The 14,038-nt window shown below is 46.3% G+C and overlaps 2 protein-coding genes across 6 annotated transcripts in view; one reads left to right on the forward strand and one right to left on the reverse strand.

Moving 5' to 3' along the window:
- The window catches only part of ZNF277 (zinc finger protein 277), a 54,839-nt gene extending 43,999 nt beyond the window's left edge, over positions 1-10,840 (reverse strand). Inside the window, exons 1-2 of one of the 2 annotated variants that reach the window (XM_040595828.1) lie at positions 10,747-10,807; positions 9,320-9,527 (exon numbers count right to left, since the gene is read on the reverse strand). Coding sequence is in view for 1 of the 2 variants with exons in the window: in XM_040595827.1 (XP_040451761.1) it covers positions 10,747-10,789 (43 nt within the window). In the remaining variant the exon portion in view is untranslated. Of the gene's footprint in view, positions 1-9,319; positions 9,528-10,746 lie in introns of both variants that reach the window. The other variant, XM_040595827.1, reaches the window with a different exon arrangement.
- Positions 10,841-10,906: 66 nt separating this feature from the next.
- DOCK4 (dedicator of cytokinesis 4) overlaps positions 10,907-14,038 on the forward strand; it is a 256,017-nt gene continuing 252,885 nt past the window's right edge. For 2 of the 4 annotated variants that reach the window (XM_040594831.1, XM_040594834.1), the window contains exon 1: positions 10,907-11,201. In XM_040594831.1, the coding sequence (XP_040450765.1) occupies positions 11,165-11,201 (37 nt within the window). In that variant the 5' untranslated portion in view covers positions 10,907-11,164. The remainder of the gene's footprint in view (positions 11,202-14,038) is intronic. The other 2 variants (XM_040594832.1, XM_040594835.1) reach the window with 1 other exon arrangement.

The following is a 14,038-nucleotide window of genomic DNA, read 5'->3' on the forward strand; positions in this document are numbered from 1 at the left end:
TACTTCAGCCTAATTGATATCTTAGCTCAGGAAAACAAAGCTTTGACTGTATTTCAAATAATCCACTATTTATATACTTCATAAATAAATTTCTGAAAATTAATTTCAGATGAAAGTATTTTCAAGTCAGAGCTCAAATACTGATGTCTTAGATCAAAGGGACATCTCACAGCAGGCTGTATCAAATTTCTACGAGCATATTCTGACTGGGTACCAGAGTTTGAAATAAATATTTTTGTGGTACTGGAGTAATTTCTCTTGTCTTTCATGCATTCATTAAACATATGACTCAGATTTTGACTTCTTAAGTATGATATACAGTTACTAACTGATACTGCTGATGTAGCTCAGGGACATGAATGGTAAAATAATTTCCTCAAGAAACAGGACTAGAATGTTAGAATTTGTGGTACAAGTTAGTCATGTTTTTCAGGCAACATTTTGCTAACTGTATAAATACACGCAGATTCCTGAACATTAAATCAGTACGGTAATAACACAGGCTGCATGTTTTCATCCCATATAAGACAAAATCAAATTAGAACCTCAAGCAGGATGCTTTCTGTTACATACCAGCCTGCAGAGAAAAAGCTCTACCTCATTTATTCATGCATTACTGAGTCATAATAAAATTCAATGCTGGCACACTGGTCAAGACAAATGCTAGCAAAATGCTCTGGTAACAGCAGTATCACTTATTACTACATGCATTTGTTCCATAACCATTCCCGGTTTTGCATTGTGAGTCTTGTGTACTCCTATCATGGGACTGCCAGGGCTGACCTGGGGCACACACTACACACATTAAAAGTGGTCCTGAATCGCAGGATGCTGTACCATGCTTCCCTGTGCAAGCCGCCAGCCCTGTCCCTCTTGCATCTCAGCACAGTTCTGACCCACGAAGGACTCCTGCAGTCCCTAACCATCCTCCAGCTGCTTTGCACATTGGCTACATTTAGAGAGCAGTTTTGGCGCATGTAAATCAGATTCATATGGAGTCCAGGTACTTAGGAAATGCATCCAACCTCCCAGCAGAGACATCTGGGTCTAAACCAAGGGGCTTTTCTTCAGACAGCTTTGGAACATCTGCACGTTGAGGTTGGTTGGTGTGGGAAGACTGACTACAGGTAATCCAAAACAAAAACAACAAATCATGTAACATAGTTAGAGACTGTGGCACCAATTGTCTTTATCTACTGCACCTTATTATTTGCTCATGGGGACAGAGCCACACCACATCATACCAGCTTGTGAGGTACAGATGTATCCAGTTATAAAGCTTATATACCAGAGGGATAAAGAGAAGGCTCTTAAGCTACTACTACACTGGGCAAGAAGTAGAAGTAGCTACTCCTTGGGGATGGAGCCACTGATGAAAAATGGGAGGATGACATCTCAATAAGCAAGAATCAAACAGAAGCAGCTGGGCCATTTCACATGGTCACTGTCTGTCAGTCATAAAAATTAGAGAAAAATACAGGTAAGTGGAAAAAAGACCATTTGGAAGAGATGGTCCAGTGAAAACACAGGACAAAAAAGATCAAAAGGGAAGTTCAAGAAACCCATTTGAAACATATTACTAAGAAGAGACAGGTATCAGAGTTTTGGACCACTGAAGCCACTGACAAAACATCTACTACAATTTCTCATTTACAGGTCTCCTATAGCAAAATACTAGGACAGAGTGCCAAACAAGCATGAACATGGAATTACTTGCTGGAAAACCAGGCCTTGATATCAATGATCAGACATCAGACTTTCAACTACGCCATTCCCTATAGTGCCAAAACATTAAAAGTTGACAGTTACTGCTGTACACTGATGACCTAAAGTCCTTTATAATCAGAGAATAAACTCAAGCAAAACACAATGCCCTTTTCATTTACTTCATAATTACAATTTGACTGCCAAAACATGTAGCATGTTTTGGAAAATCAGTAAGGACTCTAGTTGAGCACTCCTGGCTCCATACCATAATCAAAGAATTACATATGGGTACTATTTCTCTACAAAGTAGTTTGAGCGTTTCACATTTGTACAGCAAGAAGTGTTATTGTTTATACTACAGAGCATAAATCTACTGCCCTACCAAGTGGGGCAACAGAAGCTCCCTAACAAAACTGTATTGCAAAAACAGCCACACACATTACATTTGTGCTCTTATGTAGTATGTAGTATCTGGCATATTCTTACTGAGAAAAACTGCTTGCGCACCCCCAGATTACCTAGCTCTACTGTTTAGTAGTTAGACATCTTTCAAAAATTTGCATGTTGTATCACAAGCTAAGCAGCACGGTTTCAGTCTGGTTATGTGGTTTTAATGGTACGGACCAATACGTTATTTAATTCAAGAATTATCAGGTCACTGGATGCCAGTTTTTTCCACTCAAGTGACTGTAAATAATTACTGATGACTCGAGACAACAACTCTGCAAAGAACCCACACTTTCACAAACGCATTCCCCTGACTTCAGTGAGACACCACAGGTCAGGGTAACGTGCCTGACTCCTCACAAACACAGATCTGCTTTAAAGCAGCACAAAAGTTACCCCATTATTTCCCTCCTAGTTCTCCAATGCCATGGTCTTTCCCACATTGTGCAGGGATTTTACTGAGGCAATGTTTAAAGGTATTTTAAAAGGTCCATAGAAAGACATTCAAATGCCTTCAGGCTTTTCTCCCAGCTTCAGCCTGCTGGGAATTCTTGGATGAGAATGTGAAGCAGAAGCCTCAGAGAGAGCCTGGGAGCAACTGTAGTTTTAGGATGCAGATGTTCACACAAAGATGCAGAGTTCTAGCAGGGGTTGCAAGACAGGACATGGTAGTAAGCAGCACACAGGGTTCAGAAAGGTTATGAAGGCTGTTCGGACAAACAAGAATTTCACCCATACTGAAGGTAAAACACCTAACGCTTGTAATTTCATTATTTTTAAGTCCTTTTCTTCCTTTCCTACTGTTCACTCTTATCCTAACTGTACCCTAGTTTGAAACCTGCATCCCTTCATCAAGAAAGCTGGCCAAAGTCTCAAGGGGAGAACTCTTATCACCTGTTCATATGACAGGAACAGCTTTTGGCAGGCATCATTTGTGACAAGGATTCACAACTTTGGTGCTCTTCCAGAAAACCAGCACTCCTCAGTAAAAACAAAATAAAACAATGAACAACATGTTTCAATAGGTGTAACCAATTATCCTGGCATCTGTGTTACACTTCGAACATTGAAAAACCTTGTAATACCCTCCTAGTCCACACCTCTGCATCTAAATAAAACATGCCCACATCTCAGAAAGACTTTTTGGGCAAGAATCAGGTATTTGCTAATACTGAGACAATTTAAAGGTCTTCATCCATCTCTGGACTGATGAACCACCACTCACTATTGCTGAAAGCCTGAGCAGAGATTTCACAGAACTTAACTCAAAGGCTTTAACGTAAGAACAAGTTATAATGTGTAAACTGCATACATGGCTCATATCAGGTAGTCTGAAGCAGCTTACTTCTTAAAGAACTCCAGTTAATATATAGAGCAGCTGATAGTTGGTAGTTTGTTGATGTACCAAAGCCTTTACCTGCTACTGAGCAGGCAAGAATTGGCTTAGATTACTGGAATTAAATACACATGCATGTCCACTAGTAGGCAGTTAAAGAAATTGTATCTAACAAAGATAAGGGCCATCTATCTGTGCTTTGAAGCTATGACAGGTGTCTGAATTCAGAGAAAACCAAACAGCAAGCCTTTATTTGGTACTTTTTTGTGAATATAACATAACCTATCCCTTGTGCTAATGGGAGTTACATATTAGTGCCAAGGTGCGGGGATGCCCCTTTGTCTTCAGCTTTAGCTGAAGTGCATATTTATGACACAATTATTTGTAAAATTACAGCAGGATCACAGGCAGTTCAGATCTGTATTACTAAGCAATACAATCCATTTACTTATTTTATTAATCCATTACTATTCATTTAATGAAATACTTAGTTTCACTTGTATATTCTCCCATCATCAGTTTTTTAAGAAATGTGCCGTGAAGGCTAAAACCACTAACATCTTATTGCAACAGTTACATGAAAGGATTTTGCCTTTTTAATTTTCAAACGCAGAAGCACATAAAAGGTGACTTTACAAATAACAACTTAGTAATTTCCAGTCCTCTACAATATCCGTTTTCTTACTGGTTAACTGGTTAAACTGCCTATGAGATGGCATTTGTAATTAAAAATCACAACAAATGCTCTTAAAACATTTTAAAAGAATACTGTTAGGAGATTCACTCTTGTAATCATATTAAAATAATGTGTTGCACTTGACAGAATTAATTAGTGAACCTGTCCTCCAGGTATAATTGCTAGCTGTTCAGTTCACAATGATTAACCTGTGTCAAACCAAGATCTTTTACAGAGCTTATAATGCCTACTGGTAGAAGGAATGCTTTCTCTCCTCCAAAAAATATGGTATGGCAGAAGCCTCAGGTCTTGAAATCCTTCACTGAACAGAGATTTAACCCAAGAAACGGATCACCGGTGGTACTCTAGATGCTTGGAAGCACCCCATGGGTAACAACTGAGGATGCAACCACGAGTGTGAATGTTTGGAACTGGCCGAGGTTTTAGGGAAGGGTACCGAGCAGCATACCAACCTCTAAAACAATCAAACAGAAACAGGCAGATATGGGTGGGCTGGGTGAGCCCATCTGGCCAGCATCTGAGGAACTCTGATAAACGAGCAGCCAAGAAGTGGCAGCTGTATGCTTGGGGTAATGGCTGCTCTAACACCTTGCTGGGGTATTCACCCATGGCAGCACGCAGCCAGCAGCTCCTTATTCACAGCCATGTGGATATCTGAAGGGAAGGAGGCAACCCACTCACTGGGGGCTGATCTGAATAGGAGGGGCTGTGTTAAGGATGTGTGGGACAGGAGGGCATCTGGTTCCTTATTTGGTTAAGGACTATTCAGTAAAAAAGAATTAACAAATAAGAAAAGTGGTAGATCACACACAAACAAATACTTATGAGCAGGTGATAAGAGAGACAATGTCATTGTCATTCACCACATGAAGTTATGCCGTTAAAGGAGCTACTCAGACACAGCCTTAAACAAGTTCAGCCTGAACTTTATCACTGAGAAGAAAAGGGAAACATGATTATCATATGTATTACGGTATATTTGAGGGTGTTTGTGGAACTACATGGAACTTGCTATGGGATATCAGAAGGGGCTTGTGGGATTACGTATGTCATGTCTTATGCCAAATTTAGAGGAGAGGTCACAGGCAGAGAAAGGGAAGGATGACGGGGAACAAACACCAGAAAATGGAGGCAGGGAGTGGGGGGGCATAAAAAGGGCCAGTTGCATTGTATGTTTCTCTGATCAAACCCTGCACCTGATCACCACAGACTTTCCTTTCTTCTTACTAAATGTTTTACTTAACTACATTTTTGTATAATTCACCCTCTGTCCTACATGTGATACTGCTGCAAGGTCTAAGTGCCAGCAACTGCAAAAGATGCTGCAGATCTCCAGGTCTGGAGGTCCAGGAACCAACAACTGGAGGGATCATGGTGTGTCCATGTTTTTCTATACTTAACCCCGTATGCATGTGTACGTATGCATAATTTGCTAGCAAGGTTCAAACTGCAGTAGCCAGTGAGTAGAAGGGGACCTGCACCTGCAAAGACTCAGGGTCTGAGTCAGTGGCTGGGCAAGGGGCCTGGGAGCTGATGACTGGCAAAGGCAGTCCAGCCAACAGACTTGGAGACGCTGCTGATATTTGAGGGATCCGTGATGAGTGAGATAAATGTGAGCTTGTATATCAATTTTGATAGCCAACACCAAGTTGGATTTGCTAGCAAACAGGAAGAAACCTGCATTCTGGGTAAGAGGGCCCAGGCACAGATATCAGACAGGTTTAGAGGCCACAGTAATGTTCAAGGGATCCATGAATGTGCATGTGCTTCTGAATTGGACAGTGTGGGTGTCTGCTCAGTGTCTACAGTGTTTTTACTAGTGCACTTCAATCCCGGTCAGTTTTGGCACCAAAATGTGACTCAAAAGTACCACCCTCCTTAGCTTTCCACATCTTGAGAACTGGCTTTAGGTCTGGGCACAGCCACATGTATCACTGCTGTTGCCATTTCCCTCCCTGCCTAGCTCTGCCAGGGAAAGGGAGTCAGAAAGGGAGTAAGAGAAGTTTCCATTGCTGATGAGCCATAGGCAGCCAGGGGCCACTGCTGGGGACCTGCTTTAATCACTCCTTCAGCAGGGCAAGCTTGAGCTTTGTGTAAGCTGCCCTGCAGCACCATACCCTGTAACATAACCATAGCTTGGAGTGGCAAACACAAAGGCAGCTGTCACTACAGTGCTATCCTCAGGAGTTACTGATAACCTGGGGACGTAACTGAAGACTAGAAAAAGGGAAACACTTGTCCACTCCCCTCCTTACTTCCCAGGTTCCAAGACAGAAGTGAAGCAGCAACATGGAGGCCAAATCCCACCTGTGTTTTAGGACATGGGACCCAAGAAATGCCTCACTTCCCCCACTCCCAAAAGTTTTTGGGTGGACTTCTAGCTACCCAGCTCAGTAGGTAGGAGAGCTGCAGAGAAACTTAATCTTTCCGTGACTCCTAATTTGCTCCTGCCTTAGAGCAGAGATTACGATGCTGCTGAGAGCCAGGCACCTGATGTAGCAGTCATGCTTTGATGCTCTGCTTCACAACCTTCTGTGCTGTTGTGACTCCATCAGGTCTAATGAAGTTTAATACCAGGGAAGAAGATGCAGGGACTATGATGACAGATCACACAGGTGGAGAGCCAGGAGTGCTGTGGAGTTAGAGGTGGAAAAGCATAAAGAAGAAAAAAAAAAAAGTATGTAGAGTGGGGGTGAAAGCAGGATCTAGAAGCAGTTTGTGGGCAACAGCTGTTGAGACATATGGCAGCGGGACAGGAGCGGTGGGACCAAAGGAAGAGCTGTAGGCAGTGGAGGCTGTGGAAGGGAAAGGGGCAGGACCAAAGGAGTACCTGAGCTGGGTATAGGAAAGAACAAGGGCAGGAGGGACCAAATTAATGTTGGAGAGTAACCAGCTGAGGAACTGTCACTAGAGCATCAGAGGAGCCTTCTAAAAGCAGGAGGCAGCTGAGGAACAGAGGCAACAAGTGAGAAATGAAAAGCAGGCTCCAAGCAGATGAGAGGACAGCATGAAAAGCTGGAGAGCCATGAAGGAGTTGTTGCAGAAGTGAAGAGACAAGCCCCTTTTTTTGCTTGATGGGGAAAATCATGAAGAAAATTAACAGGAAGCTAAAACATCCACCAAAACCTCAGGCTGACGGAGGCCTGAGAAGCAGAGGGGTTACCCTGAGAGCACAGCGATGAGACAGCAAGCCCAGCTTCTCGGAGCTGAAACTGGACACAGGGCAGAAAGGGTGCTCAGATAGACAGGACAATGACTGGGACATGGACTGAGGCTTAGCTAACATGAGAAACTACTGGGCATGACATGAGGAATGGCTGAACATAAATAATAAAAGTGAGAAGCTTGAAGAAGTTTCTGAGAGGATAATGAGGAAGGGCTGGGTTTCAGGTAGTTAAGAGGGGGGTTATGCAAGAGGCATCTGGGCTTCACAAAGGCTTGGGGGTGGTGGTGTTGGGACCTTTTGGGGGGTGAAATTTTGCAAGGCACACAGGGCTGAGGTAACTGTATCAGTGATACTGTGTGAGGCTGAGATGGCTCACATAAGAGCATCAGAAATAGGAGATTTGGTTATGCATCAGGTAGACAATATCAAGCTACAGCAGCTGGTGAGTAGCGGGAGACCCTCAGCTGGAAAGACTCGGTGTCCGAGCCAGTGGCTGGGTAAGGGGCCTAAAGTTCAGGAAAGGGTGTTAAACAGACTTAGAGCCCACGCTGATATCCAGGTGACCTGTGAACATGGGGGAAACTAAAGAGAAACGCATCCATCAACCCGGATGGAGAAACCTCTCGGGTCTGAGAGTACATGGGACTGGCTTTCAGTAACCAGGAAAGAGGACCCCTGGATCCAAGAGTCCACTGGGGTAAGTGGCTCTCATAGCATCCTTAACAGAGAGAACTTAAGAGCTGAACTTACAGTACCATGAACAAAACAATTTTCACTAGGTAGCAATGAAAAAACGTAGACCTGTGCAAGACCAGTCAAACTTTAGTTTTCCACAGTGAACCAAATTCCCTTAAAAATGAGACACAAGATAGACATGGAAGGAGTAAGAATAACATGCTATGCTCCAGCATGGTACGCTCCAGCAGCATAGTATTAAAAAGCATTTGAACCCACAAGGACCCTGAGCAGGAAACCGTAGCTGTCAGACTGCCAATGAAACTATTAAAGATACACTTCTAGAAAAAACCTAATGTTAAAATCCATTGACAGATGCTGTAAGAAATGTTGATATGTAGCATAATTAATGTAGACTGAACAAATCATACTGTGGACAGTGGTATGTTTACTAAAAGCCACTTGGTGAAGGCTGCTGGAGGGAACCAACTAGAAAACAACACAGTCCTAGATTAGGATAGAAAAGCACAGGCTTTTCTGTAAATAGGAAACAGCAAGACTGTAAAAAAACACGTCATTTATTTTTTCCTATATACTGTCTCCAAAGAAGTGACACACCTCCTGTGCACATGGCAAGTACAAGATGTTGCTAGAGCAAATAGCTTTGTAGCAATGAAACCTCTGAAAGAATAAGAATTTCAGTCAGAGGCAGGAAAATGATAAATATTAGGGTGAGGTAGTTTTTGCCCACAGACTGTGGGATTTATAGTAGAAGATCTCTTTACCATAAACGACTGGGTTCTCAATGAAAAATTTTGAAAAGGCTATTTCAACTATTGGGTAGCATTTGTCTTTGTTCAAGGGAAGAAGAAAGACATACTCTGAGCCTAATAGAAACGTGCTGAATTCAGTCACGATTAACATGACAGACAGCAGTTAAAAGGCTGTGGCAGAATTTCATGACTCCCAGCCAGCATGTTGGCAGCCCTCTCTTATGGAGACAGGGACAGCTTGGATGTACGTAGAAGTCTATAGGCCAAGGTGGAAGTTAATTTAGCCTGGGACCTATTATTTTGATTTTCAGTAGTGACTTTTACACATTTCGTCACCTAGAAACTCCAAAGGCTCTGCCAGGGGATGCAAACCGAGTTTGGGAGCAAAGACTCCAGAAGTTCACTAATCCTTTCAATGAGTGTTTGAGCTCACCAATAGGAAAACAACATAGGCCTCTGAATTCCAGTGGAACAAACCTTTCTTTTCATCACAGTGCCAATCTCTTTACAGGAATTACCTGGAAAAACCTCAGAGTAACCTCATCCTCTCTGGCACTCCACAGACCTAGAAACAATTTCATACAGCAGAAGACTTGCACAGACAAAAGTGTGCGTCCTTTTCAACAGTTAAAACTGCACAGCTTTGCCTCTGGGTGCAATTACGCCAGTGTGGAAGTGCTCTAGAAGGGTCTGGCTTTTTATGTAGGAGGGTCTCAAGCCAACACACTGCAACACATAAATAAAGAGTAGTGCTTTAACTACTAGCATAAATGAAGTCGTATTACTTTTATGAACAGAAGCAGAGTACATGCTAGAGAAAAACACAAAAGTCACTTACAAGAACACCCAGTACCACAGTTTGACAACTAGAAGCATAAACCTGGAGTAAGTGCACTCCAGCTCTCCATTTGAAACTGCCTGCTTGCAGATGACTTCCTTCTGCTGTCCTTCACACCATTGGCGACTTTAAAATTCAACGTAACTTCTCAGTAGAGGCTTAAAGCCAACATGAGATGAAAAAAAATTAAGCCACTTTCCCCTCTTAAAACGTGAAAACATTAAATTCTATTTTTGTGTCCAGCTCCAACTGAATCATCCCATAAAATTCCTCTTTACCAGTTCAGGGTGCTGGTTTGATTGGAGAACGCTTTTTTATAAGCCAGACATAGTCACCCTAGAGACAACCTGCACCCAGGGAGGCCTGCAGAGCAGCGCCGTATCACCCGAGCTCTCCCTCCTCCTCGCTGCCTGTGCCTTGCTGCAGGACCAAAAGATGTAACACCAAGCCCTTGCTCCCGTCTCACAGCGCCCGGGTTTTTCTCACAAGGATCGGTCCAGCACCCTCCCTACGCTGAGCTCCAGCTAAGCTGCTTCTAGAAGGGCAGAGGCACACAGGCCCCTCGGCGAGGACGCAGGCCTTGCTGCTCCCGCTGCTTGCGGTGCCCGACTCGTCCCCGGCGGCCGTCCCCGGCAGTGCCCCCGCCGCACGCCGCCCCGCTTCCCTCCCTCTCTCCGCACGCCTGTGCCGAGATCCGGGTTTATGTGGGAAGCCAAAAGCCATCCCGACCACCAGCTGCACGTCCCGCCCCCTGGCACGCTGCCGCCACCCGTCCTCTCCCCAGCACAACTCGCTGCTGAAACCGCTCCCTGTCCCCACAGCTCCGGCCACCAGACGCGGGGCTTCGCTAAGAGAAGGCTCGGCGCCAGCAGGGCCACAAGAACGGTCTGGAACACCGGGAGGCGGGGACAGGGCTGCTCGGCGCGCTCCGCGGAACCCCCGCTCCGCCCGGTGACCGGCGGCGCCCCCGCCGCGCCGGGCCGTGAGGGCTCCCGGCCGTCCCACACGCGTCCGCCGCTCCCCACGCCCCGCGGCGGCAGCCCCGTCCCGCCGCCCGAGCCAGGACACGCGAAGCCCGGCCGTTAGGGTCCCCCGCAGCGAACTCACCTCTGCGGGCCGGCGGCCCTCCGGCCCTGCGGGACGCAGCCATGCCGCTGCGCCCGCCCCGGGGTGAGGCGGCCTCCGGCAGCCGGGCCCGGCCCCGCCCCGCCCCGCCCCGGCGGGGAGCGCGGGGCCAGCCGGGGCTCGTAGTCTCTCCCTCGGCCGCGGGCGACGAGGGGCGCGGCCGCGCTGAGGCACTACGTTCCCCGGCGTGCAGCGGGACGGGGCATATAAGTGGCTGGCGGTGAACGCGTCTCAGTCAGTCGGTCCGCCCGCCTGCCCGCCCGAACAATGCCCGCGCAGCCGGGGTCGGGCAGCCGCGGCTGAAGCAGCCAGGCAGCGGACGCGCTCGCCGGCCGCCGCCGCTCCTAGCGGAGGGGCTGTCGGCCGGTGGGGGGGTGACGGGCGCCTGCCCGCCGCCAGTATGTGGATACCCACGGAGCACGAGAAGTACGGCGTGGGTGAGTGAGCGAGGGAGAGCGGTGCGGGGGGCGAGGAGCGGCGCTGCTGGCAGAGAGCGCTTCCCGCGGCGGAGCGGGCTCGCCCCGCGGGGCCGGTGTTGGCGGCCGGCGCCTCCCGCGGGAGCAGCGCCCCGCCCGTGTGAGCGGCGGGGGCCGGGGGTCCCGGGGGGCGAGCAAGCGGTCCCTTTCCTCGGGGCGCAACAAAGGCCGGCGGTGGCTCCCGCTGCTGCCCGGGGATGGGGCCGGCCCGCCGCCGCCGAGGCGGGCGCTGGTGGAAGGGCCGGTGTTCCGCGGGGAACAAAGCCGCCTTAAAAAAAGCTCGCTGGGAGAGACGGTGTTGGCGGCGGCGCCCGGGGAGGCGCGGGAGCGGGGCCGCGGGCATTGTTCGCGCGTCGGGGGTTTTGTCGCTGCTTCAGTGGAAACCAGACAAAGTGCCGCTTGTGGGAGTCGCGCTTCCTTGATCTATTCAGCTGTGCCCGGTGCAGGGCTCTGAAGCCCGTTCGTTTGCCTTACGAAGTGGTCGGGGAGACTCGCTGTGATTTTTACATTTTTTTGACATCACCTACTAGAATGGCTAACGCTTGCTGAGCTCAAGGGGGCTCGTCCCGGACAATGGCCCGCTCTGACACAGAGGCAGCTGAACTGCTGTACCGACCTACTAGCGTAGTAAGCAGCTTTGTGTGAGTTTACGCCGCATTTGAACGCGGAGTCGTGCCCATGACAGAAAAGGCAGGAGGAGCGCGGAGCCCTCCTTTGTGTGCGTGTGGCAGTGCGCTGGGCAGCTGCGGGAGCTCCGTCCCATCTGGAGTTGAGCCCAGATGTTGCTGGCCTCCGAATGCGAAATTACAGAGATCATCGGTGGGATTTGTTTTCTTGACTTCTTTATTTGCCAGGTCACAGCTGGGTGGCAAGATATTGATTAGTCCTGCCACCCGCCTTTCTTTAGGAGGATGGGCAGAGGCTTAAAAACCGCTCTGGGACTCCCTGGAATGGCAATGGCATGCTGGATATTAGCAGTCAAGTATTTCTAGCTGCAGCACTCCTCTAGGTCTGGTTGTTGAGGTTTTTATTTTTGAGGATAGTGTGCTATTTCACAACTGAAGCGGGTTTTTGGTTTGTTTTTGTGGGGTTTTTTTTTGGTGTGTTTTTTTTTTTTTCTTCCCCTTCTGGATTTATGAGCTAAACATTTCTGTGGAGCATCTCTTGTAATACTGAAAGCCATCAGCCAAACAGCGTTCACCTTAATTGAATAATTACCTCCTGGTTGCTAAACAATTAAGTGATATCCCTTAAATAAGATTTTCTATGTTTAGTAAACCTTTTCAGGTACTCACATACAGATTGCTTCCAGCACTTAACAGGGCTGGTGACACTGAACCCTTATGCCTACTGAAGGGATACAGTTGTGATTACTCAGTAGTGGGCTTCCTTTGGATCAACCAGAACCTGTAGTTCACTACAAAGATCCTCTTTATTTGTGTAAATATAATATAGCCACAAAAAAAAGATGATTGTTCCTACTTAAATTAATTCCATGGCTTTCTGTGAGGTGGCTTCCAAAGGCCATTCAAGATAGTAACAAAAAGCCACTGTTCAGATCGGGTCCTCTATACCCCTAGGATGGGAGTGATATTGTAGTTCATATGACCATTGCAAAATGTTGAAATACTAGCAGCCTAAAGTAATTTTATTTTTCTCTCGGGCTGCTTTTTTATTATATATTTTATATATAGCACATAGTTTTATGCTCTGTGCTTGCTTAACAGCATGATGAGTGCTGTCTGCAAAGCCTTCACACCCAATTATCATATAAGCTATTGTGCTCTACAGCAGTGGTAGGGGAGGCAGGAGAAAGACTTGTATCTTGCCATATAATTCTTTAAACTTCATGTAAAGTGAATTTGGTAGATCTAGCTTACATTTAGCACTGCAGAGCCGCTTACGTATTTTCTTTTTTAGTGATGGGATTATTGTGTTTCCAAACAGTTTCTTTTTAATACTGATGTATTTATCTGCCCTGGGAAAATGGGTGCATTATAAAAACCCCTTTGAGAATCCCGATTAGTTGTACAAAGCATATGTATCCTTTGTATAAAGAGCTCAGGGCTTGCATCAACGTCAGACCTCATCTGCATTTTCAATCTGAGTTTTGTAGCACATGCTGTGTGCTGCACATTTCTACTGTGACATGCCAAAATGGATGAATAACCAGGCAACAGCCACCTGGTTGCACTGAAGAAGGGTTGCTGGTAACCAGGTGGCTGTTGCTCACTTGCACAGCCTGACCAATTCCCACTTCGAGGTGTAGTTAATACAAGTAATAGTCTTCTCTTCTGTAGATTTTTAAACTTCTGCCTGCTAGACACTGTTACCTAATTTCTTTTTACTGAGCAGGTTGCTTTACTCTGAGTTCATTTACTACTAGGCAGACACACTTCCAGTTCATTTCCTAGTCGATGGTACTGTCATAATGAAGAATGTTACTACTTAATGTTACAAACTTTGTACTACAGTTATGTGGTTTTTGCTTCTGAGGCTATAGATTTGTCTTTTCTGTATTATCCTTTAGGATGTTAAAGGTGAAATATGCATTGGGATATTCCTGGTTCTGAGAGAGTTTGCTTTGTCTGGGTTTTCATATCTTTATTTTCAGAACAGAAGGCCACTGTATTTCACTTTGAAATTCCGTTTGTTTTGAATCATGCCTACAGCTGTTATGTCAAACTAGCGATGGCATTGCACGAAGGATCCAGTAGTCAGTTATGTGGAGTATTTAGCACAAAGTATGCTGATGTAGGGGTAGGAGAGGTAAGATTGTTCTGCTGTTAATAGTATTT

Source organism: Falco naumanni, chromosome 5 (genome assembly GCF_017639655.2).
Source record: "Falco naumanni isolate bFalNau1 chromosome 5, bFalNau1.pat, whole genome shotgun sequence".
Classification (NCBI taxonomy): Eukaryota; Metazoa; Chordata; class Aves; order Falconiformes; family Falconidae; genus Falco; species Falco naumanni.